Genomic DNA, 27,696 nt, shown 5'->3' with positions numbered 1-27,696 from the left:
AGAGCTTTTCCATGGTTTTCTTCATCGACAAGGTTGTAGGAGTTGTGGAGATTACGCATGGGAACTTGGACTACTTAAACTTGGACATAGAGCTTGGATATGGAACATAGAGCTTGGATATGGAGCATAGACATGGAGAACTTGGACATAGAACTTGGATATGAACTTGCACATGAACATGGAACTTAGACATATAGCTTGGACATGGATCTGGACTTGGACTTGATCAGGACTTGGTTTTGGATTTGATTTGGACTTGGATTCATTGGATTTGGATATTGGATATTGGATTTGGTACTAGCCCGGTGAGAGATACTCGTGGGTCATCCCCGTGGTGTGCTCGACATCAGAGATCTCGTGCCTTGACATCGACATCAACTTGAATATCCTACATCGGCATATCTATTTGTATTGTATTCATTGAATGTATTGAAACCTGGCCAATGTGCCCGTGGATTGTTCCTAAATAAATTCCTGAAAGGGAGCGGGACCTGTTGCCCGCTCAATGTGGTGTACTGTGCAAGATCCCTATTCACTTCTCTCTTCCGGCTCTCTCTGTCAGTATACACAGCGGAGATGATGACCAAATCTGGGAACATGAGAGCAACTGCCACTCATCACAAACCTGAGGACTTGGGAGAGAGAGTGCTGAAAGCTTGTAAACTCCATTCTCCACTCCGCCTTCCCAAACTACCTGGCTTGTTGCTTTGTCCGGAGAGCAACAAAATGCTCATCAAACTCCATGAAGGATCAAGAAGCGAGTGGAAGAGAGCAACAACAAGAACACAAGAGTCGTGGGTGTGAATCAAGAGAGAAGAGGGCACACCACAACCCTCAAGAATATATTAGGATAGACACTTGGGTGGAACCGGTTCGGAGTGAACCGTGTTCACTCCGAACCGTGTTCACACTGTAACTGTAACATAAAGTGTACATGAGGTGGCACGCCGCACAGGGCCTTAACCCCAACAACCTCCCACGTGAAGGCAATGTGCCTCAAGGGAGGAAAAAAAATTTCAGAAATTACAGCAAGTACATATAAAATGTACAAGGCCAAAACATGAGACATGGCCTATCCAACACCCATCAGTGCCCTGCAATGTGCAAACCGCTCTGCTGGCAAGTTCTTGGTGAAAAGATCCGCAGGGTTATCATCAGTATGGATCTTGACAAGTTCTAACAACTTGTCATCCAATACCTCACGAATAAAGTGGTACTTAACATCAATGTGCTTGGTCTTCTGATGAAAGACCGGATTCTTTGCCAACATAATAGCACTCTGGCTATCACAATGCAAAGAAGGAATATCCCCTGAAAAACCCAAGTCTCTTACCAGATGTGAAAGCCATATGGCCTCCTTGCAAGGCTCAGTGGCTGCAATATACTCTGCATCCGTGGTAGACAATGCTGTGCATCTCTGCAACCTGGATATCCATGAAATAGCACCACCTGTGAAAGTAAACATGTAGCCCGTGGTGGACTTACGGTTGTCTGCATGCCCTGCATAATCTGAATCTGTGTATCCATGCAGTTCTGCACCTTGCTTGCTAAAGCATATGCACACATCTTGAGACCCCTTAAGGTATCTCAATATACCCTTAATTGCCTCCCAATGCCTCTTACCGGGGTTAGCCATATACCTACTGACCACTCCCACTGCAAAAGCAATATCTGGTCTAGTAGCAACCATAGCATACATCAGACTGCCACATGCAGAAGCATAAGGAACCTTGGCCATCTGAGCCCTTTCATCATCTGACTGAGGGCTGTCCTCTTGGCTGAGTTTCAAATATGGTGGCAAGGGTGTGCTCAAAGCCTTCCCCTTCTCCATATTGAACCTCTCCAGGACTTTGCCAATGTACTCTTTTTGTGAAAGATAGAGTAAACCCTTTGACCTGTTCCTCACAATCCGCATACCAAGAATGTGATTTGCATCACCAAGATCCTTCATGTCGAAGGTTTTGTGCAGTCCTGCTTTCAAAGCATATCAATAGATGACTTCCCAGCAATAAGCATATCATCCACATAAAGAATGAGTATAAGATGACTACCATCTCTTGCCTTCTTAGTGTAGAGACAATGATCATGATCAGACCGTCTGAATCCTTGTGCTTTCATGAAAGCATCAAACTTGTGATACCACTCTCTGGGATATTTAAATGTTTAAATGAGAAAAGTGGAATTTTTAGCTTAATGAAATTATTGGATATTTTTATGTAATTTTTAAGTAGATTTAATTTATGGTAAAAGAGGAGTTCCCATGATAATTGGATTGCACTCATTGAAATGAGAAAAAGAAGGATTTCAAGTTTATTCAAAAAAATAGGTATTGATATTTTAGTTAAAAAAAGAATTTTTATGATATTTAAGAAAAGATGGATTTGAATTAAATTTTAGTGTCAAAGATGAATTTCTACCATAATTCTACCTAATGAATTAAGGTTGAGAAATTATGTGGCATAAAGAATATCTTTGGATATTTTAATTGGTAAAATCACTAAATTTAGTTGAAGGGAATCCTTGTAGAACTAAATCGAATGAATTTGGTAGACTACGTGAGGGACGGAGAGTAAACCTAATTGTCCTTCTCTCGATCTGAATCAAACAAAAACTTCGTGACCAATTCCAGTTACTAAATCCAAAGAATAGACTACCGAAACTAATCTAGTTGGACGACAAATGGACAAAATGATGGGTAGATTACTCTCATGAGAGATCAAGGATCCTCATTATGAAACTAGTTGGACGACAAATGGACAAAATGATGGGTAGATTACCCTCATGAGAGATCAAGGATTCTCATTATGAAACTGGGAATTATGGAAAAAGGGTTGTTGGAACCGATCTCAAACTGGAATTTTACTTGCATTGGAACGTCTGTTTTTTCATTCAAAGGACTATTTTACGCCAGAATGCTGGAGGAAGCATTTGTCTTATGTTTTTCTAAGAGGAGGTTCGTTGGAACAACTGGCGGGGAGTCGTCAAGGGATGTTGCTCGCCACAAAGCCTGCCGAGGTCTTGACTAGCCTTGGTACAGTTAAAATGGTGCGCTTCCGGTACGATGGGCGAGGACTGATGAAGCGGTCCCTGAGTGAAGTGCTAGGACACCTAAGGAAGATCCTAGAGGGTTCTGACCAGGTGATGCACAGGCTCGCGGTTGCTAGGACACCCATGCATACGTCCTGCAATTTGCATACAAGCCTCTCTTTCCCCTTGACTTGATACCCCTCTGGTTGCTGCATATAAATATCCTCGTGAAGGTCTCCATGAAGGAAAGCCGTCTTCACGTCCATCTGGACAAGATCCATGTCCTGACAAGCAACCAAAGCTAAAACAGTCCTCAATGTAGTCATCTTGACTACAGGAGAAAAGATTTCATCAAAATCAACTCCCTTTTCCTTCTTGAACCCCTTTGCAACTAATCTTGCTTTGTGGGGCATTACAAGCCAGAGGTGACTGCTGATTTTGACCATTTTGGACAGCATTTTGATTGGCATTTTGTGGTTGTCCTGGAGGTCCTTCCTCCTCAAAAATGACTCCTCTCACTCCAATGGTATTGATAGGCTGTTTTTGCATCCTATCTTCTCGAAAAATCACATCATTGCTCCTCACAATCTTGTGAGATTCAGGGTCCCACTGTCACGACCCTGTGTTTTTCTCTGGACAAGATGCAGGTGTGCACGGGGACATGGTGGACAGTGTGAATGGCATCAGGTTGGAGTGAAAGATGGAAGCCCATGTGTGGACAACCCCATGTGTGAAAGGGGGCAAAGAGATTTTAGCTTTGAAGGTTTAAAAACCTTTAAAAATCATTTATTAAGCCTTTCATAAAAGAAACGTGGCCCATAAGCTATTTTGGGGCCACGTGTGCTTTTTGGGTAAAAGGAGGGCTAGCAGGCAAAAGAGGCGCCTATCCCTACAGGCGCTTGTGCTTTTCAGAGGAGGGCTGGTCGCCTGAAGGGACACGTGGGCTGCACACAGGAGAGTTCAGGCTGGTCTGTACGACTGTACGGACAGCTGTACGGACAGGACAGATTCTGGCGCAGGACAGTTCTGCTGCAGGCGTGTACAGGCAGCGCTGGACAGAGCAGCGCATGTTCTTCTTTATGCGCAAGGGTCTGGACTGCAGGGCCTAGCCGGCTGCATGGATGATGCACGTGGGCTGAAGTGCAGGTACAAGGCGGCTGGTTGGTCGGCAGAAAAGTACAGCTTTGGATTCCATGTGGTCAGGACTGTTGGCCGACAAGATCTCTTCCAGAGGGTGGCAAGTTGCAGGAGAAATAGTAGAAGGGCGGAAGCTGCGGCACAAGCTCTCTTTTCTCTCTCTCTCTCTTCCTCTGCTGAAGAGTAGTCAAGGGCTGGTTTCTCTTGACACAAAGGTGGATAAGGGCTGTTTTTCCATGAACATAGACATCATGTCGATGGCGTTCAACTGATGGAACTTTTAGCTTCTCTTTGCTTTGGATTCAGGACTGTTTTGGGACAGTTTGCGGGCTGTTTTTGTGTGGCTGCAAATTCAGCTATGTGTGCTTGGGTTTTTGGCTACAGGCACAGGTCTTTTGGTTATGTTTCTTGGCATGGGAGTGATGCAAGCTCGCATGGCTGCGTGCTCATGGAGCAGATTGTTTTCTTCCTGCCAGAAAGGAACAGTGGGACCTACAGTTATGAGTATCTCTATGTTGCCAGATGTTTCATGAGGGAACAGGTAACTAGATGTATGGGAAACATGACAGAAGTTTCAAAGGGAAACAGGCCTAAGGGTTTCATGTGGAAACAGGTCGTAGGTTTCTCGATGAGGAAACATGTTTTTGGGTTTCTCCAGGAGATAGGTCACATGCAGGTAGAAAGTACAGGAGTGGACACATGTTTGGTACAGCCTAGCTATTGATATGACAGGGGACAGGAAATCCATGACAGAGATGGATAGTACCCTTGGAAGGTAGAGAGGGTTTGTACAGGTGTGTCGACTGTATGGTATGCTGTGCTGTGATACTCTTTTGAGAGATAGTTTGGGAGTCTGTGTTGTGATGCAGGAGCACTGGATGTGTCAGGGTGTGATGCTGTTCATAGTGTGAGAGGCTATGGATGGATGTGGTAGCCTTGATCATGGGAGAAAGCTTTTGTATTCAGACTCTATGTGAGAAGAGTCTTTCGATGTGAACAATGGCTGGACTAGTTTGTGGATGCCGTGTGGATGAGAAGCCAGATGCAAGTTCTTTGCAGGCTTCAGGAGTTCTACTGGGACGGCTAAGTTACCAGCCTTAAATTGTAATCAAAGCTCTTATAATCAATTAAAGAAATACCGCAAGGGGCGCCACTGCGATTTGGGGCCAATCGGTGTCCGTGTACTTTTTGCAGGAGCACTCTAGCTCCCCCTGTTTGTTTTCCTTTTCTAGGTCCTCAATGGTGTTGAAGTGTTTTATGTGCAAATGTTTGTTCCACCACCCTTTGGCTTTCTGAAGGCCGGTTTACAAGGTTCCGTCGCCGGGACACATCGTCGACTTTCTCAAGGAGGCGAGTCCGTGGTTGCTTTGGTCGAGACAATCACTAACTTTCCTAAGGGGGCGAGCTCGTGGTTGTCTCATGAGAGTCACATCAAAAGCTTCAACATGAGGAAAGTGACAAGGAAGTGCAGGACACAGTACAGGATTTTGTGTCTTTGCCTATATGAGGTGAAGAGCAAGAGCTGAAGATGAAGTTCAGGAGAAAAGACACCAAGGACAAGAAGTAGTCGGCAAGGAACAAGAAGCAGTTGAAGTGTTATGGTGCAGGAGATGCGTTGAAGGCTATGGCTTTCGACAGTTTGTCACCGGTGGTATCTTCATAGAGGCTTCATGGGTTCGGAAGACAGTTTCTTTCTATGTCTAGCAGTGGTGATCTACTATGCTTCATCGAGGACTTGTGCTTACCACTTGGGTGGAGTGCAAGCAGGTTTTGGGTGCCTGAGGATGTATCAGATGAGGCTCAGATGGAAGTGGAGGAACTTGACGAGGTTCTTATTCCTGAGTAGATACTGGCACATAAGGAAAGAAAGGTACAGGGTAAAGTTTCCCGTCGCTATCCTGTGAAGTTCAAGAGCTGTTCACTGATGGATACGAAGTGGATGGAGGAGGTTCACTGATGGATGCGAAGTGGATGGAGGAGGGTGACTTAGCAGATTCACCTCAGGAGTTGCAGCTTTATCTTGATGCCTATGAGTTGGAGTCGACTCTTGTTACGGCTCATTCAGGTTCAGCAGAGCATAGGTCTGGAGCATTGTCTGATGCTCAAGAGGGGGGTAGCACCTCCGCTCCCTTGTTGTTACAGACATGCTCATTTGTTATCTAGGAGTCGCTTGGTGACATCTTTGTATTCACCCGAAGGTACTGAGGCTGACAGTACATCTGCTTATGGGACTTCTATGATCTTGTGTTCTAGACACATGATATGGTAAAGTTGGGTATGGTTCACAGTCGCGCGCACCTGGAACTCTAACTGCAACTATGGATAACTCTATGGAGGACATAAGTCTTGCGAGCAGTCCTAGAGTTGGTTTGGTTCATGGAAATATGGATCGAACTCTATTTGTGCATGTATGCATACACTTTTTGACGTAGAGGTATTTTTGTATTCTGGTGCCATTGGATCCTGGTACCATTGAGAATACATTGGGAAATACTCTGCATTGTGTTGATTGCTGCATGTATGTTGGTATGATACATCAAGTGCTTTATTATGTTCATGGGTGTGACTCCTGCGGGATGGCCATGAAACATATGTGGGAAAGTACTTGGTAGATGTAGTGTTTGGATGCATTGAGTGCTTGCATATGCTCATGTTTTACCTTCAGTCGTGGGTCCTGCGGGATGCCCATGGGCGTAAGGCTTGCGAGCAGCCCTTAGACTGTTACTTTGGAGTAGGTAGAGCATTTTGAGGAGCATATTGTTTGCGAATGCATATGTGTCATGCATATGTTTGTCATAGGTAGAATGATGCATGGTTTTGTTTTTGGCTAACACAGGTAACGTGTTTCCATTTGGTTTTAGACTTTTGCTGTAGGTTCTGAAGGAACAAGCAAGAGGACAGTGTGGCTTATTGTGCAGGATGATTGTTCTATCATCCAGATGCATTGGAAGGCCATTGTTTTTGCCATATGGGGTATCTTTGCTCATAAGATGTTTTACTGTGCCATTGAGTGCAATCGAGGACGCTTGCCATTTTTCAAGAGGGGGGTATGTCACGCCCCTGTGTTTTTCTCTGGACAAGATGCAGGTGTGCACGGGGACATGGTGGACAATGTGAATGGCATCAGGTTGGAGTGAAAGATGGAAGCCCATGTGTGGACAACCCCATGTGTGAAAGGGGGCAAAGAGATTTTAGCTTTGAAGGTTTAAAAACCTTTAAAAATCATTTATTAAGCCTTTCATAAAAGAAATGTGGCCCATAAGCTATTTTGGGGCCACGTGTGCTTTTTGGGTAAAAGGAGGGCTAGCAGGCAAAAGAGGCGCCTATCCCTACAGCAGGCGCTTGTGCTTTTCAGAGGAGGGCTGGTCGCCTGAAGGGACACGTGGGCTGCACACAGGAGAGTTCAGGCTGGTCTGTACGACTGTACGGACAGCTGTACGGACAGGACAGATTCTGGCGCAGGACAGTTCTGCTGCAGGCGTGTACAGGCAGCGCTGGACAGAGCAGCGCATGTTCTTCTTTATGCGCAAGGGTCTGGACTGCAGGGCCTAGCCGGCTGCATGGATGATGCACGTGGGCTGAAGTGCAGGTACAAGGCGGCTGGTTGGTCGGCAGAAAAGTACAGCTTTGGATTCCATGTGGTCAGGACTGTTGGCCGACAAGATCTCTTCCAGAGGGTGGCAAGTTGCAGGAGAAATAGTAGAAGGGCGGAAGCTGCGGCACAAGCTCTCTTTTCTCTCTCTCTCTCTTCCTCTGCTGAAGAGTAGTCAAGGGCTGGTTTCTCTTGACACAAAGGTGGATAAGGGCTGTTTTTCCATGAACATAGACATCATGTCGATGGCGTTCAACTGATGGAACTTTTAGCTTCTCTTTGCTTTGGATTCAGGACTGTTTTGGGACAGTTTGCGGGCTGTTTTTGTGTGGCTGCAAATTCAGCTATGTGTGCTTGGGTTTTTGGCTACAGGCACAGGTCTTTTGGTTATGTTTCTTGGCATGGGAGTGATGCAAGCTCGCATGGCTGCGTGCTCATGGAGCAGATTGTTTTCTTCCTGCCAGAAAGGAACAGTGGGACCTACAGTTATGAGTATCTCTATGTTGCCAGATGTTTCATGAGGGAACAGGTAACTAGATGTATGGGAAACATGACAGAAGTTTCAAAGGGAAACAGGCCTAAGGGTTTCATGTGGAAACAGGTCGTAGGTTTCTCGATGAGGAAACATGTTTTTGGGTTTCTCCAGGAGATAGGTCACATGCAGGCAGAAAGTACAGGAGTGGACACATGTTTGGTACAGCCTAGCTACTGATATGACAGGGGACAGGAAATCCATGACAGAGATGGATAGTACCCTTGGAAGGTAGAGAGGGTTTATACAGGTGTGTCGACTGTATGGTATGCTGTGCTGTGATACTCTTTTGAGAGATAGTTTGGGAGTCTGTGTTGTGATGCAGGAGCACTGGATGTGTCAGGGTGTGATGCTGTTCATAGTGTGAGAGGCTATGGATGGATGTGGCAGCCTTGATCATGGGAGAAAGCTTTTGTATTCAGACTCTATGTGAGAAGAGTCTTTCGATGTGAACAATGGCTGGACTAGTTTGTGGATGCCGTGTGGATGAGAAGCCAGATGCAGGTTCTTTGCAGGCTTCAGGAGTTCTACTGGGACGGCTAAGTTACCAGCCTTAAATTGTAATCAAAGCTCTTATAATCAATTAAAGAAATACCGCAAGGGGCGCCACTGCGATTTGGGGCCAATCGGTGTCCGTGTACTTTTTGTAGGAGCACTCTAGCTCCCCCTGTTTGTTTTCCTTTTCTAGGTCCTCAATGGTGTTTGTCACGTAGGCTGTAATGCCTGTGACCGACGGCAGACTGGATGGCCATGTCCGGGGTTCAGTGGGAGAGGACGCCCATGCGGAGTCATGGGTGGCCAGGCTAGTGTGGACGGCAGGCCACACACTATATAGCTTGGGGGATGAGGGGCAATCCTCATTCTTCCTCTATGGCTGGGTGGTGAGCCAGAGGCCGTCCCCTCTTGTGGTAATGCCCGTAGCGGCGTTACGGGAATGTAACACTGGTATCAGAGCGTGGTTCGATGGGATTGTCAGAGCCTGCGCGTGAACGGGGGACCGGAGCCCACTCGATGGTTTTCATCCACAATCTCCTTATCCTTATCTCGAATGGAGGGTGTGGAGGGAGGCAGCCATGGAAGAATGGAGGGGAAGAACTCTCTCTCTCCCCATCACACACAGCAAATTGCAAGTAAGAGCTTGTTTTTTCTCTGCGTTGAAGCTTTTACGAAATAAATTTTGTTTGATAATGAAGCTTGTCTGCGAAGAAGTCGTTGAAGCTTGTCTGAACGAAAGTGTTTGGAAGGCAACGTTTTGTTTGTGGGAGACGTGGGGCGAAGAGCACAATTGTGTGTTGGGGGGGGCGAAAACAGCCTCACTGCGCAGCCCCACTAGCCCCACGGTCGATTTGAAGAGCCTGGGGGGGGCTTGCCTTGGAAATGCTGTGATGACAAGGCGCCGGCCAGCAAACACCTGGGAAAAGCTGAAGCAAACAACGCCGGCTGCTCGTTGGTGTTGCTGGGCGGGTGGATAGCGAGGCGGGCGGGCGGAGTTGAACGCCCTGGCCAGGCGGCCAGCCCAGCGGGCGGCGGCCAGCAGGCCAGCCAATAGGCGGCCATGCCAGCGGGCGGCCATAAACGGCCAGGCCAGCCCATAGGCGGCTAGGCGGCCATGCCAGCGGGAGGCCAGCGGGCGGCCAGCCCAAGCGGCTGGCCAGGCAGGCGGCCAGCCAGGCAGCCGACCAGCCCACCAGCAAACGCCACGAGCAAAAAAGAAAAAAAAAGAAAAAGAAAAAAAAAGGGTTAAAAAACCATATATTTTAATTGTTCTTTTTTTTTTTAAAAATTAAAATCAAATGCAGCCAACGGCGGCGGCGGACAGACTCGGCGGCCCTAAGGACACTCCCCACGGGCGGGCGGCCACGCCCGAAGCGGCGAGGGCCGACCCGGCCCGTTATTATTTTATTTTATTTTATTTTAAAAAAAAAAGACACGCAAAACAATGGAATACCCCACGAAACAAGCCCAACACGGCCGTCGTGCCGTGTGGCCGTAGTGCCTGTTTTCCACGAGAGAGACCCACCGCACACAGCCGTAGCGTCGCATGCTAAGAGAGAGATAAAGCCCACGGCCGTAGTGCCGAGTTCTTCGAGAAAAAAAAAAACGTTCTATGGCCGTTGTGCATAGTGAACACGTCTATGGCCGTAGCGCCTCGAAAATAACACATGTGGTGATTACACATTTGGTTCAGAAAGACTAAATTTAAGCTGAGCATACACTTAGTATTGACCATCAAAGTCACGTAGTTTGGCTATAGTGTAAATCTGAAACCGCGGTGTGTTTTACTTGGGCTAAGACCGGCATGGCGTCAGTTGTGCTCAAATTAGACGAAGTGCTAATAACGAGAAATCAAGGTAAACATAACTGAGCCGTAGTGCTCATAACCCTTCACAATCTTTTAACAGTTGCTGAAGATTGTGATAAACTTGGCAATAAGAACCATGTACAAGCGAAGTCTTGATGTGGTTATGCCTTGGGTCCAAACAAGTTGCTTACTGTTTGTAGCAACACGAGAACCTTGGCCCGTAGAGGCAAGCTGGCCCTTGTTGGTAATAACAAAATAGTGTCAATACTTGGGCCTAGAGATTAGTGACTAGTTTAGTCACGTGATTGCCTGGTTAAAGTAATCCCTAAGGTGTACTTGGGATAAAGGGGTTAGCAGTGCTGCTAGCAGTACTCAATTTGGTTTATCTAGAAGTACTAATCTGAGGGATTAGCATACGCCTGGATAATAATAGCAGATTTAAGATTGATTTGTAGAAATCAAAGGTAAATCTGAAGGAGTATAGTCTTGAGATGTAATGCTCAATGCCCTTATAAAAGTTGATCGAAGAGAACTGTTCTTAAACTAGCATGGTTTTCTCTTCTTTTTATTGCCATGCGTTGACATCCCGCTGCTCGAGAGTTTGTGGTGATCTTTCGAGGGGGGAAAGAGCCTTTTTATATGTCACATCAATTGGTTTGGTGGTAATTTGATGGTATGGGACATCAATTCTCACGGAATCGATTGTAGTCTTGGTGGAATGGGACGCCAAGGCTTGTGCATGTAACTTGACTCTTTGGCAGGTCTGTATGTACACTTGTCCGTAGTGATAAAGTGTGCAAGATAAAATTTGAACTTTGAAAATTACCAAATATAGCCATAAGTTGGGATAAAACCCAGTTACAGAGTTCGGAGAAGCTCTAGGTAGCAAGACCATGATGGTGTACTAGTGCTAACAGAGTGATTTAGTTCCGGAGTGATCTAAATCTAGAGGTTAGCAGTAAGACTAGTTGGTTGGACAGTTTCATGCATGGGGGACGCCCTATAGCATTTTGCAAGCGTAGTCTTGCCTATGTTCAACATAAGTGTGCGATTGTGAGCACATTTTTGTTGCTACCATATGAATTTGGGAAATATATTACTTTCCTACATAAGCAATTGTAATATTGCATGACAGGCTATTTTGCTTACAAAGTTCATGTGCGTGTAAACCCTATGAGTCGTATGACCCCTAAGGAATGAGTGGAGCATTTCTAGTATTTAATAAGGTTTTACATGGCAATAGTGAGTAGTATCTCACTCCAGATGAGCCTGATTGTTGTTAGTATCGGATCCGACATTAAAGTGTACATAAACTCGGGCTGAGTTAGGATAGAAGGCTAAGCCGGAGAGCTTAGTGGTAAATCCTACTGTATCTGGTGAGTTTTGACTTAACCGGAGTGTTAAAAAGTAAACTCAAAGTCTGGGACTGAATCGGAGTGTTCGGAGGCAGACATATCTTTTGTTAAATCGGAGAATTTAGCAAAAGAAGAGCTTGGGGTGACCATGGTACCCAGGAAAAAAGCTCTTCACACTAAAATAGTGCACAATGATTTTAGGGTGATAAATATCCATCGCAGGAATGTTTTACAACTTTCCATAGATGATAAATGGAGACCATGTACTGTACGGAGTTAAAGTACATAGGTGGTGACTTCGGCGCCACATTTTTTGTAGAAAGTCACCAGTGGTGTGGATAGGTCAGCCGAGACTCCACAAGACCTATGCACTAGTTTTTAAGTTGACCTCTATGATAAGGACGTCCAAAATTCGTGTTGTAATACCAGAAATTGTACTGCAATGTGCAATGGAGGAGTAATTTGTGTAGTCACTTCTTAGCAGCAAGTGACTTAAGCATCTTGTTATAGATGGCTTTATATGGTACTCCCACTCGGGGGAGGTACGCCATTGGGTACGGAGTTACTCACAGACTAGTATGTAGCTACTAGTGTGATGATAGTGGGTACGTAGTTACTCACTAGTGTGATGATGGTGGGTACGTAGTTACTCACTACTAATACATTGCTGCTAATAAAATTAAGATCTTCGAGTGAAAGATACTCTAAATCAACATTTTAAATTACCGAACCACAATCCATGAGTATCGAGGTACTCATAAATATGTTGACGTTGCTCAAATCGCGAGGGACCGATTTGTTCGGTCGATGGTATGGAATAAGCAAGGGAGTGGAGTAACTTAAAAGTTACACATCACTAGTCCTAGTGAGTTGTCAAGGTCATCCGTAGTTTGATGATCCCCTCTACCTATCAGATAACATTCAATTTTACAAGCCCTGGCATTTAATCCGTAGTGATTATGAGTTTGGTGTGAGATATGCTTATGAAGTTCTTACAAAAGTACTCGTTTATTTGCTTGTCATTGGTTATAGCTTGGTAGAGATTGCCACCTGTGATGGGTAGGTAGCTTTGCCGCTATAATGAGGAGGCAGCAAATAATGTTCTCATATTTATACTTCATACCAACACCAAACAGGGATAGGATGAAATTCCTAAGTTCATCATCACGAAGTACTGTGATGTTTGCATTTATATTGAATGTATGATGTAATGAGACATTTGGCTTGTGTAATTACCATCAATTATCTAGCAACCTATGGCTTCGCAGCAGCAAGCTCAGTCATTATCTGTGGATTGAAAATGTGGTTATTAGTTTGGAATTTTTCTTGATAGATGGTACAACCCACCCAAATAATTCATAAGTGTGTAACCACTTATGAAGGGTAATAATATGCAACAATGAAGCACTTTGTTACAAGTGTGAAACCACTGATCTGTTGCAAATCAATAGTACCACAATATGTGCGTAGACACTATACCACATCTTCGTTGAAAGATGTTTAAAAGTTTCTTGGAAGGACTCAAGAATATAACATATGATATTAAACACGGTCTAGATTTGTTCTTGAACCTATGACACTAGCGCGTAGTCGCTTGAGAGTAGAGTTTTTGAGGACAAGAACCTTTCTTGAGGGATATCCTCAAATATCACATAAACTGGAATAGTTGTGTGAGTCCAGACAATACTTGAAGGGATGTGTCTGGTAATAGCAACAAAGAGTTGTAAGTGATTGGATGTAACTCCAGACACCCGTAGTGGTGCAAGAATCTTTATCAAACATCTCCACATACTATATGGTCTGCCCGCACATATAGTATGGCATAAGAGATAGGAAGTTTGATTGTTATATTTGAATAAAAATTTTCAAAAGTTACATTTACTCTGAGTTAGAGTGGAGTTTAACCATCCGTAGATTGATGGTAGTTAGAAACTCAACAAGATTCTAGAGCATATGCTTGTGCAAAGATGTTACTCTGAGAGAGAAGTATCTCTCAACTTTGGAACTAATCCTTGTGATGCATGATTAGATTGGCTCTAGTTTATTTCTCCTATCGCCGTAAAGCTTTCCAAGAAAAAATTTTAACAAGTTGGTGATGCAACATAGTAGCGTAGTCTACAAATATCTAGTAGCATAGTCTAAGAACTTGAGCTACTAGAGTGCTCTCCATTACATTAGCTTCTGTGCTAATGACATGATGCAAAATCAAGGCATGAAATTTGCCTTAAGGTTTTGGTTGATTACCAAATCATGGTTTGTGTGAGCATGATCCTGTCTTTACAGAGGTCTGGCGTGCTGTATGCGTACGCACTTTGTCACAGCCGCGCCCACTTTCCTTGCCGGCACGTAATGCTAGTCCGGAGAGACTGGCCGTAGGTGCGGCGGGTAGCGAAGCGAAAGTTAGTCCGGAGAGGCTAGCCGAGTCTTCGGGGTATAGTTTTGATAGTCCAAGTGCGAGTCATCCTGGAATTCAGAAGACCTATGCACTAGTAAAAAGACAGTTTTATTGGCCTAGATTGTTTACGAACGTCCAGACTTATGTGCTGAAATGCAGTAAGTGCCAGGTCAATAAACATGAACGTCTTAAGGTTGGAGGACTACTCCATCCACTGGAGATTCCTCAAAGGAAATGGGAAAGCATTTCCTTTGAATTTCATTACCGGTTTACCCAAGACGAGTCGAGGGAATGACTCGGTGTGGGTAGTAGTGGACAAATAAACTGGCAAAGTTTATTACCACGAAGAAACTGTAAAAACGCCAGAGTTGGCAAAACTCTTTATTGAACATCTCTACAAGCTATATGGCCTGCCCGCAGATATAGTGTCAGATAGAGATAGAAAGTTCAACAGTCATTTTTGGAGAGAAGTCTTCAAAAAGTTGGATACTACTCTGAGTATGAGTATGGGAGTCTGATGGTCAAACTGAAAAGTTAACCAAATACTCGAGGATATGTTGCGTTCTTATGTAAGTAAGAAGCAATCAAATTGGGAAGAATATTTGTCCATATTGGAGTTTGCTTATAACAACTCCAAGCATTCAGCGACGACGACTGGATTTACACCATTCATGTTATTCCAGCCGAGATCTCCGATGGTTGTAGGCCTAAAAAAGGAGAAGATTCAATCTGTCAAGGATTTCCTTGAAGATATGAATGATATGCTCAAAGCTGCATGCGAGAGCATCCGTAGCGCACAGAATCGCGCTAATACATTTGCCTATAAAGGACGCAAACAAATGACCTTTGCAGAAGGTGACTTTGTATTTTTAAAGGTTCCTGCGCAGTCAGCAAAACCATGAAAACGGGAAAGTGTGATAAACTTTCTCCTAGATATTGCGGTCCTTTCAAGGTCCTTAAGAAGATTGGGGACGTAGCATATAAACTTGAGTTACCGGAGAGTTCTCAAGTCCATCCTGTCTTCCATGTCAGTAAACTGAAGAAATCAGTTCACGGGTTAGAGAACGTAGTTTCTCCAAAGATTTGGTGGACTTGATAGAGCCACCAAAGATACCACATGAATCTGAAAAGATTCTACGGTATCGTGACAGACACACCCGACATAAAGTGTACCAGGAGGTACTTGAAAAATGGACAGATAGGGATGAGGTGTAGCAACCTGGGAACGCCGTAGTGCAATTTCCAAAGGTTTCCCCAGTTTGTTTTCGAGGACGAAAACTCTTCTTAAGGGGGGGGTAATGTCACGTAGGCTGTAATGCCTGTGTGACCGACGGCAGACCGGATGGCCATGTCCGGGGTTCAGTGGGAGAGGACGCCCATGCGGAGTCATGGGCGGCCAGGCTAGTGTGGACGGCAGGCCACACACTATATAGCTTGGGGGATGAGGGGCAATCCTCATTCTTCCTCTATGGCTGGGTGGTGAGCCAGAGGCCGTCCCCTCTTGTGGTAATGCCCGTAGCGGCGTTACGGGAATGTAACAGTGTTGTAGTGTTTTATGTGCAAATGTTTGTTCCACCGCCCTTTGGCTTTCTGAAGGCCGGTTTACACCCACAACCTGTAACCCATCTCTCCATTGTCACCATACCCAAGAAAGATACACTTGCGTGACTTTGGGTCTAATTTGCTACGTATTTCCCTTCTGACATGCATAAAGGCCTCGCAGCCAAACACCCTGAGATGTTTGTAAGAGGGTGGCTTTCCTGACCACACCTCCTCAGGCACCTTCAAATCCAAGGCCCTGTTGGGTGACCTATTGATGAGATGTACTGCTGTCTTAACAGCTTTTGCCCAAAAACCATGGGTCAATCCTGCTTGTGAGAGCATGCTAAGAGTCCTCTCCTGAATATTCCTATTTGCCCTTTCAGCCATGCCATTTTGTGGAGGATTGTAGGGAGCGGGCAACTCCCTCTTTATCCCCTTCTCCTCACAAAATGTAGTAAATTCCCTTGAGAGGTATTCCCCTCCATTAAGTTTCTTTCTTGTCTGATTCTCAACAAGTGCCAACCAAGTCTTGAAGACTTTGAACACATCACTCTTATGCTTAATGGGATAGACCCATATCTTCTTGGATGCATCATCAATAAAAGTGACAAAATAGTTGGCACCGCCCAAAGAAAGGTTGGGCATTTCACACACATCTGTATGTACCAAAGTTAGGACTTCCTGCCTAACATTTCCAGCCTTTTTATGGGCTGATTGCTTATGTTTGCCATAAATACAATGATCACATGCTGAAAAATTAGAAAAATTAAGTCTCGGCAAGTAACCCAAAGAAGACAATACTTTCATTCCTTTCTGGCTCATATGGCCCAACCGGCTATGCCACAATGAAGTGTGTGGCTGCTCGGTCACATGGATTACATTAGCATCAACACCCTCAACATACAATGGATACAAGGTGCCTGATTTGCAGCCCTTGGCCACAACCATATTTCCCTTAAGCACCTTCCACATGGAATGACCAAATTGGGTGAGATACCCTGCATCATCAAGCTGCCCAGTGGATATCACGCTCTTCCTGAGCTGTGGCACATGTCTCACATTGTGCAAGACAAATTCAGAACCATTTGGGAATTTTAGATGCACATCCCCAATGCCGACAATGTCACAGGCAGAATCATTCCCAAGTTTCACGCATCCTCTCTTTCCTGCATCATACGAAGCAAACCACTGCTCATGAGGAGTAACATGATAGGATGCACCTGAGTCCAATAGCCAATCCTGTGCATACGAGCCGTCATTGGCGACAAGAAAAAAACTATCACCAGAGGATGCAACAAGTATGACATCGTCATTATCTTCATCACTGCTAATCACTGCATTGAGCTCCTCAATTTTAGCCTTGCCCTTGGTGTCTTTGGCATCTCTTTTAGCATCTTTGTCCTCTTCTTTTCCTTCCTTATCCTTGCCTTTGTTTTTCAGCTGAAAACAGTCCTTTTTGATATGCCCCTTCTTATGGCAATAGTGGCATTCAAGGTCCTTCCTAGGACGGGACTTACTGCGAGATTTCCCTTTATTTTGATTTTCCCCTCTATTTTGCTGCCTACCTCTGCCCACAGCCAATGCACTTGCATTCTTATTTTCAGTGCTATTCTTACGCCTTACCTCTTCCTGCAGAAGAGCGCTCTCCACATCTTGGCATGACAATCCTGTGAAGGCAGGGGCTGAAATGCTTATGGCTGTAGCAAAAGTATCCCAACTGTCAGGGAGGGTACTCAAGAGGAAAATGGCCTTCACTTCATCATCAAAATTCATTTTCTGATTTGTGAGTTGGCTGAATATAGAGTGAAACTCATTGAGGTGAAGTGAGAGGGCTGTCCCCTCTTTCATGCTTAGTTTCATGAGCCTCTTCAACCAAAACACTTTACTAGCTGCGCTCTGACTCTCGAAAAGGGACTGAAGTTTTTGCCATATGCTGTAAGCGGTGGCTTCATTCTCTACATTGAAGTAGATCTTCTTCGAGATGGTCAAAAGAATGGTACTCTTGGCCTTCTCATCCATGGTTTCCCACTGAAAGTCACTTCATCTGGCTTGACCCCTTTATACTTGATAGGCATATTTTGATCTTTCTGGACCAACACATTGTATATTTGCTTCTTCCAATAGGAGAAATTTGCATTCCCCTACAACTTCTCGATGTTCCAATAGTTTCCTTCGTTGCTTGAAGACATGATGATAAGCCCAAATAGAAGCAAATAAATACACCTAAGGCACAGAGAGCCTCAAAGTCACGTGCTGTGACTAAATGCAATGTTGTCCACTCTCCAAAACTGTCAAAAAAACAGTAAAAAAACATCACTCTAAAAGTGCCCAAATCTCTTCCAAAATTGTGCCTGCACTTGTACAAAACTGTCACAAAGCTAAACTCAGAACTGAACTGAGTTTTCACTCTCTCCAAGAGTGTACAAATGCGCTGTCCACAACAAGGAGCATTTACCCAAAACTGACCTGATTGCAAAATCTCCTCTTTTGTCAATGCATTTGACACATGGACATGTGAATCCCCTTCCAAAACTGTCTACAACAGCCAATGACACCAATTTGAGCAAAAGCCCCTTGTTTTGGTGTTGATTGAAGAGAAATTTCATCGAATAGGCATCCACAAGTGCGTACAAGCACTCTAGCGTCAAAAGCCCCAAATTTCTTGCATGCAATTTCTGCAATTTCCGAGAATGCACCACAATGTGCACCAAATCCCCAAATTTCTGCCCAATGTGACCAAATGTCACACAATCCAACTGCCCACTTGACCAAATGTCAAGTGTACCTGCGAAACATGACTCCCCACGATACTAGAATCACAGAGGGAGTTGTAGAAATTGAAAAATACCTCGAAGAAGGATGTTCCCGCACGCGACCCCACGAAAAAAAGACGCGTAGGGCAGCCCGAAAAACGCGGCCCGGAAATCTCGGCGGATTTTTAGGGATGGCCCGGATTTTTAGGGATGGTCCGTACAGCGTGCACGAAGGTCGAGGAAGTTCGCCCGTCAAGTTTGGAACTGAAACGAGCGAGAAACGGGCTGAAACGCGCGAGAAACGGGTTGGGACGAAGTCGGGGCAGCAAACGAGAAACTTCTGGGCTGAGGGTGAGGACGCGGGATGGAGATGATGAGCCAAAGCTCTGATATCAGTTGAAGGATCAAGAAGCGAGTGGAAGAGAGCAAGAACAAGAACACAAGAGTGGTGGGTGTGAATCAAGAGAGAAGAGGGCACACCACAACCCTCAAGAATATATTAGGATAGACACTTGGGTGGAACCGGTTCGGAGTGAACCGTGTTCACACTGTAACTGTAACTGTAACATAAAGTGTACATGAGGTGGCACATGGCCTTAACCCCAACACTCCACCCGTACGTCAGTCTTGCAAACCTGATGCACTGACAACAGATGAAAACCAAGTGATGGAACATACAACACCTGAGAGGAATGCTTCCCCCCTCTGCCATCGGGAATCATCTCCAACCTGCCCTCACTGTGAAGTGGGATAGTGGATGTATCCCCAGTAAGAATGTGACCAGAATACCTGCAGAGATCCTATAAATCCGAATGGGAAGGAGTCATGTGCCTGGAAGCACCACTGTCTAGAATCCATTCCCGAGTATCCGTTGGCGAAGAGTCCTCCAATCTCCTCCATGCCTGAAGAAAATGAAACATCAGTGTCCATCACCTCCAAGTGCACAAAAGCCGGAGTCTTCATGATTACTAGTGAGAAATCTTCACCCTTCTCGGTCTTCCGCTTGGGACACTGCCTCCAATAGTGGCCTTTCTCGTTACAATCATTACAGGTCCTCTCTACCTTTAGTTTCTCGCGGTCAGCGTAGGACTTCTCCGATGAAGCCTTCCCTTTGCCCGTGTTACGGCCTTTCAACCGTTGGCTAGTTAAGACCTCCGAACCTCCACCCTGAGGGGGGTTCGAGAATCTTTCCTCTTGGTCCAAGACCATGGGCACAAGCTTCTCCCACGTGATAGTGCTGAGTCTGCTACTGGTAATCAAAGACGAGTAAAATGTTGAGTACTGAGAGGGCAAATGCGACAGCAACATTATGGCCATGTCCTCTGACGATATCTCCTTCCCAGCCTGGAGAACTTCCTCCTGAAGAGCATGCAGCTTGTTAATATGCTCCCGCATCGTCGGCGACTTTGTAGGGCTCGTAACCCACATCTGTACTTTCAAGGAAATCCTCTTCATGGGTAATACCCTGTTGTAAAGAGAAGCCAAATGCTGCCATATACCTCTGGCCAGCGTCATATGCTTGATATGATTGATTACTTGCGGTGTGCAGTTGAGGAAGATAAATGAACGGACCTTGGCGTTGTCACGATCCCACAACTCTTTATGTGGGTGCTCGCGTGGACTGACTGTGGGGGCACTCTTTAGCAAGATGCCCTATCTGGCGGTCAATGAAACACTGTCTAGGGAGGCCAAAATACTCCTTTGTCTACAAGAGAGAATCTCTTCGGAGGCACGGAATGCGGAATAGCTTCGGGAAAGGCGATGCAGATACGAAGAGAGGGGATCCTGGCTGTCTGGGCTAGAACTGAGGCGGTTTTTTTTTGGGGGAGGTGGATTCCATCACTCTCCCAATAACTCTACCAATCACTTGGAGTAGTGGAAGGTACTTCTTTTTGGCGCCAAGAAAGAAAATTGGGACTACGAAGCCCGAGACACCTAGCAGGGGTCGGATGTTGGTCGAAGTCGTGCTGCCACCTCGCAAAGAAGGCTTGGTCCGTTTGCAGTGCGACAGGGCCAATTGCATGACTATATCCGATGCTGGAGATGAATCAAACTCCACCTGGTAGTATCCGTGCATGAGAGGATGAATATTAGTGATCTTTCCTGGCTCGCCGATGAGGCCAGCCTAGAGAAGATTGCGTGTCGTGGGGCTACCCACAATCTTGCAAACCAAGGTGGTGGCCTCTAGGGAGGCGACAGTCAATGCGAGGAGCAGGAGGTCCGCTGCAGAAAAAGATGGGCAAGGGACAGCAGCCGCGGTCGGGGATGACAGTGGCCGTGGAGTCCTCGTAATGGGGGAAAGACTAGACGAGCCAAAAGCTTGCTGAAAGAACAACAAAAAAAAAAACCCAAAGCTGGAACCTGAAAGGGAGAGGAAGCTGATGGGTGGGCAAAGCAATGAGGAGGCTGGGGCGCAGAGGCTGGCAGATGGGAGATGGCAGACAGCTGGAGGTGGGAGGAGAGGGCAGCAGGTGAGAGCCCAAGGGCGGGCAGGCAGGAGAGGTAGCAGGCGCGAAGGAGGGCAGCGAGGACAGGGCGGGCGGCAAGGGCTGGCGATGGGGCAGGCAGGGGCGCTGGACTGCGCAGGGAGGGGGGGGCAACCAGGCGAAGGTGGAACTTTGGGGGGGGGGGTGGTGTTGACAGGTTCGTACAGGGGGGGAGGCTTCAGTTCTCGGACGATGTGTAAAGCCCTAAGAGCACACATTGACAAGATGTTATCAATCATGACAATTCATGCAAGCGAGTATCTTATTCTTAGTGTGAGAAAAAACCTTTCTTGCACCCATCCTGGTCAAATATAAGGAGCCATGCCACCTGCTTGTGACAGAGTTGCTGTGTAGTATGGATGCAAGCTGAGAAATAAAAGATACCCTAAGAGGAAGGGACAAGCCTAGTTCTACACTATACTTGCTCAGCACGCTCTATTGCACCATTGTGTATTTTTGAACTAATTTTTTCAATTTTTGATCTCTAGGAGGCATGCTATGCTTTACAAATTTACTTTCCCATTGAAGGGTTGTTTAAGGCAGTTACTTTTCCATTAGAGGGCTATTGGAGTACTTGCTTTTATGTGAGAGATTTTAGGACTCTATAAACAGCATATTGCATCAGATGTTTTGGCATCTGGATTGATCGACCCAATCAGGTCGTCAGTGCTGAAATGTTCTTTAGACCCTTGAATTGATAGTTGTTTTTCTGTGTGCTAGGTGGCCTTGGAGCAAGCATTTTCAGGACCATGGAATAATTTCATATTTATGTTGTACTTCGGCTTAGTTTTGGAAGGTATGTATACATTCATGCTTTGTCTATCTCATAGTTGCAGGAAACACTGTTTCCCCACCTAAAAGTGGGGATAATGTTCTGCCGTTTCTTTATCAATTACATATACTCTCTTAAAATGAGGCCCAATTTTTGATGGATGAATTAAAAAACCCCTATTTTTGTCATTCCCCCTTATTTTGGCCATTTCTGTTTCCTGATCTTTGACCGTTCCTGATGCCCCGTTCCCGTTTCTGGCAGCTATGGTGTATCTTCTAATTTTTTAAATGGTTATTCACTTCTTGTTTGATTAATGATCATGGTAGATGCATGTACATTGGTGGACACCATCACTGCTGTAAAACCTCAGTTTGCACTTATTGGAGCTAGCTACAATAGTGAAACACTGCCGCATGCTGCTGTTGACTGGCCACTGCATAAATCTGCGAAAGAGAAATATTGAAGTGGGGAGGTGATTTTATAGGCTTTTGAGAACCCGTGACTGAATTAAATGCTGCAGTACATTTCTTCTGCCTGAAAAGTGGCCAAGATCCAGCACTTCTCCAAAGTGGTGGAAATGTCTCATTGAAAGTAAAAGTTTTTGTGGACAAAGGTACGAAAGTGGAGAATTCACTTGAGGTTGCAACTCATTAGGAGGAAGTTTCCAAGGATACTGGAGAGCTTCCAGGACTGAGACAATTTCCTCAAGTAAGGAGTGTAGACCGTTGGAAGATCTTGAGGCGGTGCCAATGGTGGTGGTGGAAGAGTCAAATTGCCAAGGAGGAGAACGAGACAAGTGTTGCAAAAGTTAAAGTTTTCGTGGACAAAGGTACGAAAGTGGAGAATTCACTTGAGGTTGCAACTCATTAAGAGGAAGTTTCCAAGGATACAGGAGAGCTTTCAAGATTGTGACAATTTCCTCAAGTAAGGAGTGTAGACCATTGGAAGATCTTGAGGAGGTGCCGATGGTGGTGGTGGATGTCACCATTTGGCCACCCAATTGGTCCACCCGTGCTTTCTTATCATGTATGTACGTTGGACTGGTGTCCATGGCAGTTGTATATGCCGGGGTTTGATGCCACTCATGTGTTACTGTGGACTTGGCTTTCCGGTTGGGACTTGTGCCTCCGTGTACATGCCCGGAAATGCTTGGTGGATTGGTGTTCCAATGGGTTTGGTACCTCGTGCACTTTCCTGGAGCACGTCTATTTTGGTATAGTCTCATGAACGGGGATCATCCATACCAATGTTGCATTGCATAGCATCTTTATGTGCTTACTTGCAATTGAAATTGCATGTTGTTTTCATGCTTGCTTGACCAATGTGTAGTTCCGGATAAGGGGACGCCCGTCCGCGAACCGTGCGTGTGAAACTGTCTGCTGACATGGTTATGTGGCATGTGACAGGTGGTAAGTATTGGTCATAAACTTGGCCTTAGGAGTTAGCACTAATTTATAAGTGAGTGTGTACACACTTCATTAAGTTTTGGGCGACCAAAACTCACTTATAAATTATGACCAGCCCGATGTTCACACACACTGATGTCCCGAGGTAGACATCACCCAATGTCCACCGCCCAGACCTTATCCCCTTTGTACAAAGGGAGTAACCAGCCATGTGTTCGCTCTAGCTTGCTCCACAAAGCACCTGCTTGCCACCTACACGGACAACTCACCACCTCTCTCCTCCTCCTCCTCTCTCTAGAGATTGGTGCCTCCTTTATGAGGGCTCTTGAGCTGCATTTTCTGCACATTCTCCTTCCGAACTCCATTTCCAAGCTTGCTAAGGTGATTTTCAAGCTTCCAAGAGTGATTCCGGATGTTAATCACTCTCCTATACACTCCCAATGATTGAAATTCAGCAAAACAGCTCTCTTTATTGCTGTAATTTTTGGTCTTTTTGCTGAAAACCCAATTTCAGCCCTCCTTTCTCAAGTTGAACCATAGGAGAAGCTTTCCCAAGGTTCCCTTCATCCTCTTGAAGACTTTTGTCGTGAAGAATTGCGACAAATCGAAGATCTCTTCATTCCAAGGACTTCCATTGTGAAGACTTCGGTTGTCATCGACTCTACTTGCAATTGGTAAGCTTTAATGCTTAAATATGGAAGCAAGTAGCAGGAGGGAGGAACCGGATTACAAGATCACATACCTTGTGTAGTGTTCTCTTGTCTTACGTGCTCTCTTGCATATTGTTGCTACCATGTGTTGATGGAACAATAGAGAGCAGATGGTAGGGAACATGGGCACTTGAGAGGGTAGTGTGGATTGCAAGTCTACAAGGAGAACCACTTGTTTGCAATATTGTATTGATATGCATTGGTATGAAAATCTGGTCAGAAATGCCCATGACACTATGTACTTGATTCTCCCAAGATCAAGACTTTATTTGAGGGAGGGGTTGGCCTTTCCGGCTCATTGTGTGTCTCTTGTCAATTCAGCAATTTACTTCTTGTATTTGAGCAAGTGTCCATCAAATCTTAGTGTATTTAAGTGTATTGATTAGCATTGTGTTCAACCAAGTTACAGTGGAAGAGTCAAAGCAAGTATATCCGATCTCATCTCTGATAAACTGACAAATTGCCAAGGAGGCAGTAATGCAAACCATTCAGTTATGTCTCTTTGAATTGAGTACGGAGGAGGATGAGACAAATGCCACAAGAGTTTTCGAGGAAGCAGAGGAGTCTCCCATGTTGGAAGAGCATCCATTGGCGAAGGAACCGATAGTTCCGATGGAGGCAACAGTGGTAGAGGAGACAAGAGTTGGGAGATGAGCTTAGGGAAAGACAAAGTCAAGAAAAGAGAAAAGGTGCATGGTTTGTCATAGTGTTCCAAGTTTAGTAGGAGGGGATGTCTTGTTCACACCTTAATCTGGTGCCGTGTAGACATGATTATTCCTTGCAGCTGCCGAGGCAAAGCTAAGAGGTTGTATATGGGCAATGTTGAGCAACTTTGACAGCCCTTTAGTTGGGTGGAGGTGCCGAGGACATGCACCAATGGTTGGGACATTATGGGCACAATATAAACACATTTCATGATATTTTTAATGACTTGTTGTGGCCTAAGAAGGGCTGGCACCTGAATATGACTTGCTATCAAAATCCCTATAAAAGGGCAAGTCAAGGATCACTCCAAAGCATTCAGAGACCGAGGTTGCAGAGCCAGGACCAAGGGCAAGGGAGCCAGGACCAAGGGCATTTAGTCACGACATCTAGATCAGCCAAGTACACCTCCAAATCAGTGTTTTCCAATAATGCATAGAGGAGGGCATTGGTTCTTTGCCAATCATTGTAATTACTCATTCAATAATTAGAGTAGGAGTAGGTTAGGTAAAAAGTCCTCTTCTATTTATCTCTACTTCTCTGTCATCATTGTGCATGTGATTAGAATCAATCTCTGGAGCTTTTAGCATTAATCACAAGTAGTCATGTTAAGAGAGAGAGATGTTTGCAATGTTTAGTGGAGATATTCATTTACAGTAGTAAGGACATTAGAAGACATAGTTTTGATGTGGTTTAAAGCTGTCCATACAGTGTTTCAAAAGTTTAGTCTTCTTTTGTAGAAAGTACTGTTGTATGCATTCAATAGCTTTATGCATGGTGTTTCTGAAGTTTAATTTACTTTTATAGAAAGTATTTGGTGTATTCATTCAGTAACTTGATGCATGAAATCCTTACAGGAAGGCCGTGGAGCTTTGTGAAGAACAAGATAAAGAAAGACTATGTAAATGTGCAGTTGAATTCATGGAAGGTGAGTTTTGTAGTTTGGAATGCAGTTTTCTTGAGAATGGAACTCACTACTATATGCTCACTCACAACCTCTTGCTTGTGAGCTAACCGGTTGGGCTCCTCTCTCTCTCTCTCTCTCTCTCTCTCTCTCTCGTAAGAGGGGTTTAATGTTTAGGCATCAATTTTTTTTGTAAATACTCAACATTTAGTTTGTCTTGTATCTTCAGATATGGCCTATCATTGGATTCATCAACTATCGCTATATGCCTATCGAATTTCGTGTATTGTTTCATGGACTTGCGGCAGCTTGCTGGTAAGGGGCTTCAAGGTTTTCTCTTCATCACACCAGGGTCGGTGATAGCTATCTTGCTTCCATTTAGGTGGCTTCACAACAACGGAGCTTGTCTGTGCCAATCAAGACATCAGGTGGCCTTACAGAGCCCGCCCTACCCCTGGGTGCTGCTGGATGAGGATGCTTTTTAGCTAATGGGTGTGGGCGGGTCGATGTTGTCATGCCACCCTTACATTCGTCAATGAATCTGTTTGTATGCATTTCTTGTGCTCTTTAATCATTCAGAGCTTTGTTTTCTAGCTAAGCTTTTATACCTCACCTACTGCATCTTTCCATCTTCTTGAGAACCGTGCGCATGGCATAGTGTTGTTAGGGCCAAGTACATTTCCTGCCGTAGAGCTTGGTCCATTATCTCCTTGCCGTATCTTTGGTAATATACTGAGCCATAAGAGGCTTCAAGTGCCCGTCCCTCCTTTATGACAGCATCCAAAGGCAGCAGGGTTTGTCAGACTTTGGGGCGGCAGATGATTGTGTGCTTCCTGGTAGGATGACTGATACATTGCTATGCAGTGTTGGCCTGGGGTGGAACCATCCAAGAGTGAAAGTAGATTTACCCAGAAGGTGTGAAGACAGTATTTTGAGGCAGTGTTCTTGTGTGACGTGACTGCGGATATTTTGTTTAGAGAATCTAGATCATGATACTTCTTTGGGGCTCAGGACTCTCGGGAAAGCAGATTATGATAGGAATCCTGCCATAATCAGGAAGGTATCCATTTCGAGCAAGAGATACTATGGAACTCCTAATGGAGTCAAACCTCAAACTGAATTAGCCATGTCCAAGAAGCTGTGGCTGACTTGCAGGTTAGAGATGCTTCAAGCTGACAATGGACATGTTGGAGATGGTGGATAGTAGAGGTTCTTCATTAAGTGATTATGTTTGAGTGTGTTCTCAGTTAATTTTGAAGGTGTTTTGGGAGCTAATTGCTGACACTTCTTGCTTTCTGTTGATAGGGGTGTGTTCTTGAGTTTGAAAGCACGTACTCTTGCCGTCAAGGCATCTTGAGAAGTAGGTATGTATTCCCTTTATAAAAAACACGTACTCTGATAATTGCACATTCCTTCATTTATCCGCAAATTAATTAGAATCATAATAAGTTTGGAGATGTCTTCTGTTTGCAGGCACGCTCGTCCATGCGCAAACACACCCACACATTTGCGTTGTTACACTTGTATTGCTGCATAACTTAGCTAGCTTGAATGTTCAGACTATATCAAACAGCTTTATCTTTTACAAAACTTGCCAAGAATTGGCAGAAGGCTATTGCTTATAACATTATGGGACACATTTTCATGTGAAGATCAGCCTAAATTAAATCCAATGGTTGACTTCTTTGAGGCAAGTATTGACAATATCAAAAAAATTTAAACATAAAGAGGTACTTGTGTCATATACATGGATACATAAGAACATTTATCATGTATTTAGAGCGTGAAAGGTGTTGCTAGTGATTTTATGTTTATAGAGTTTTATTAGTCTCTTTTGTGATATGAAAAGACTTCGAAAATTTCATATGTGTTACATCTTGTGGAAAATAGAGAATCTACCTCTTGCCAAAAGGTACATTGGTGGTGCCACGATATAGTTAGGCATGGCAAAGATTATATTGCTATAAATAAATGTAGCCTGTCCTCTCTTGGCAAGAGACCTGAAGACCAGCTTGAGATTTCTGGAGGGGAGATGAAAGGGATTTCCTACCGAAATGCTAAGGATGGTTAGGACTTCGCTT

The 27,696-nt window shown here is 44.9% G+C and overlaps 1 protein-coding gene across 4 annotated transcripts in view; it reads left to right on the top strand.

Annotated features, from left to right (window-relative positions):
* The window catches only part of LOC147626456 (Peroxisomal membrane 22 kDa (Mpv17/PMP22) family protein), a 49,709-nt gene extending 22,280 nt beyond the window's left edge, over window positions 1-27,429 (top strand). The window contains exons 4-8 of one of the 4 annotated variants that reach the window (XR_015268595.1): window positions 21,842-21,917; window positions 25,569-25,639; window positions 25,845-26,162; window positions 26,921-26,975; window positions 27,089-27,429. Coding sequence is in view for 2 of the 4 variants with exons in the window: in XM_086816530.1 (XP_086672656.1) it covers window positions 21,842-21,917; window positions 25,569-25,639; window positions 25,845-25,930; window positions 26,921-26,972 (285 nt within the window). In the remaining 2 variants the exon portion in view is untranslated. Of the gene's footprint in view, window positions 1-21,841; window positions 21,918-25,568; window positions 25,640-25,844; window positions 26,163-26,920; window positions 26,980-27,088 lie in introns of all 4 variants that reach the window. The other 3 variants (XR_015268593.1, XM_086816530.1, XM_086816529.1) reach the window with 3 other exon arrangements.
* The last annotated feature ends 267 nt before the right edge of the window (window positions 27,430-27,696 follow it).

This window comes from Cibotium barometz, chromosome 22, assembly GCF_041138505.1.
Source record: "Cibotium barometz isolate CiBa-2024 chromosome 22, ASM4113850v1, whole genome shotgun sequence".
Taxonomy (NCBI): domain Eukaryota; kingdom Viridiplantae; phylum Streptophyta; class Polypodiopsida; order Cyatheales; family Cibotiaceae; genus Cibotium; species Cibotium barometz.
The sequence above is the reverse complement of the archived record's forward strand: the minus strand, read 5'-3'. Positions and strand labels throughout refer to the sequence as shown.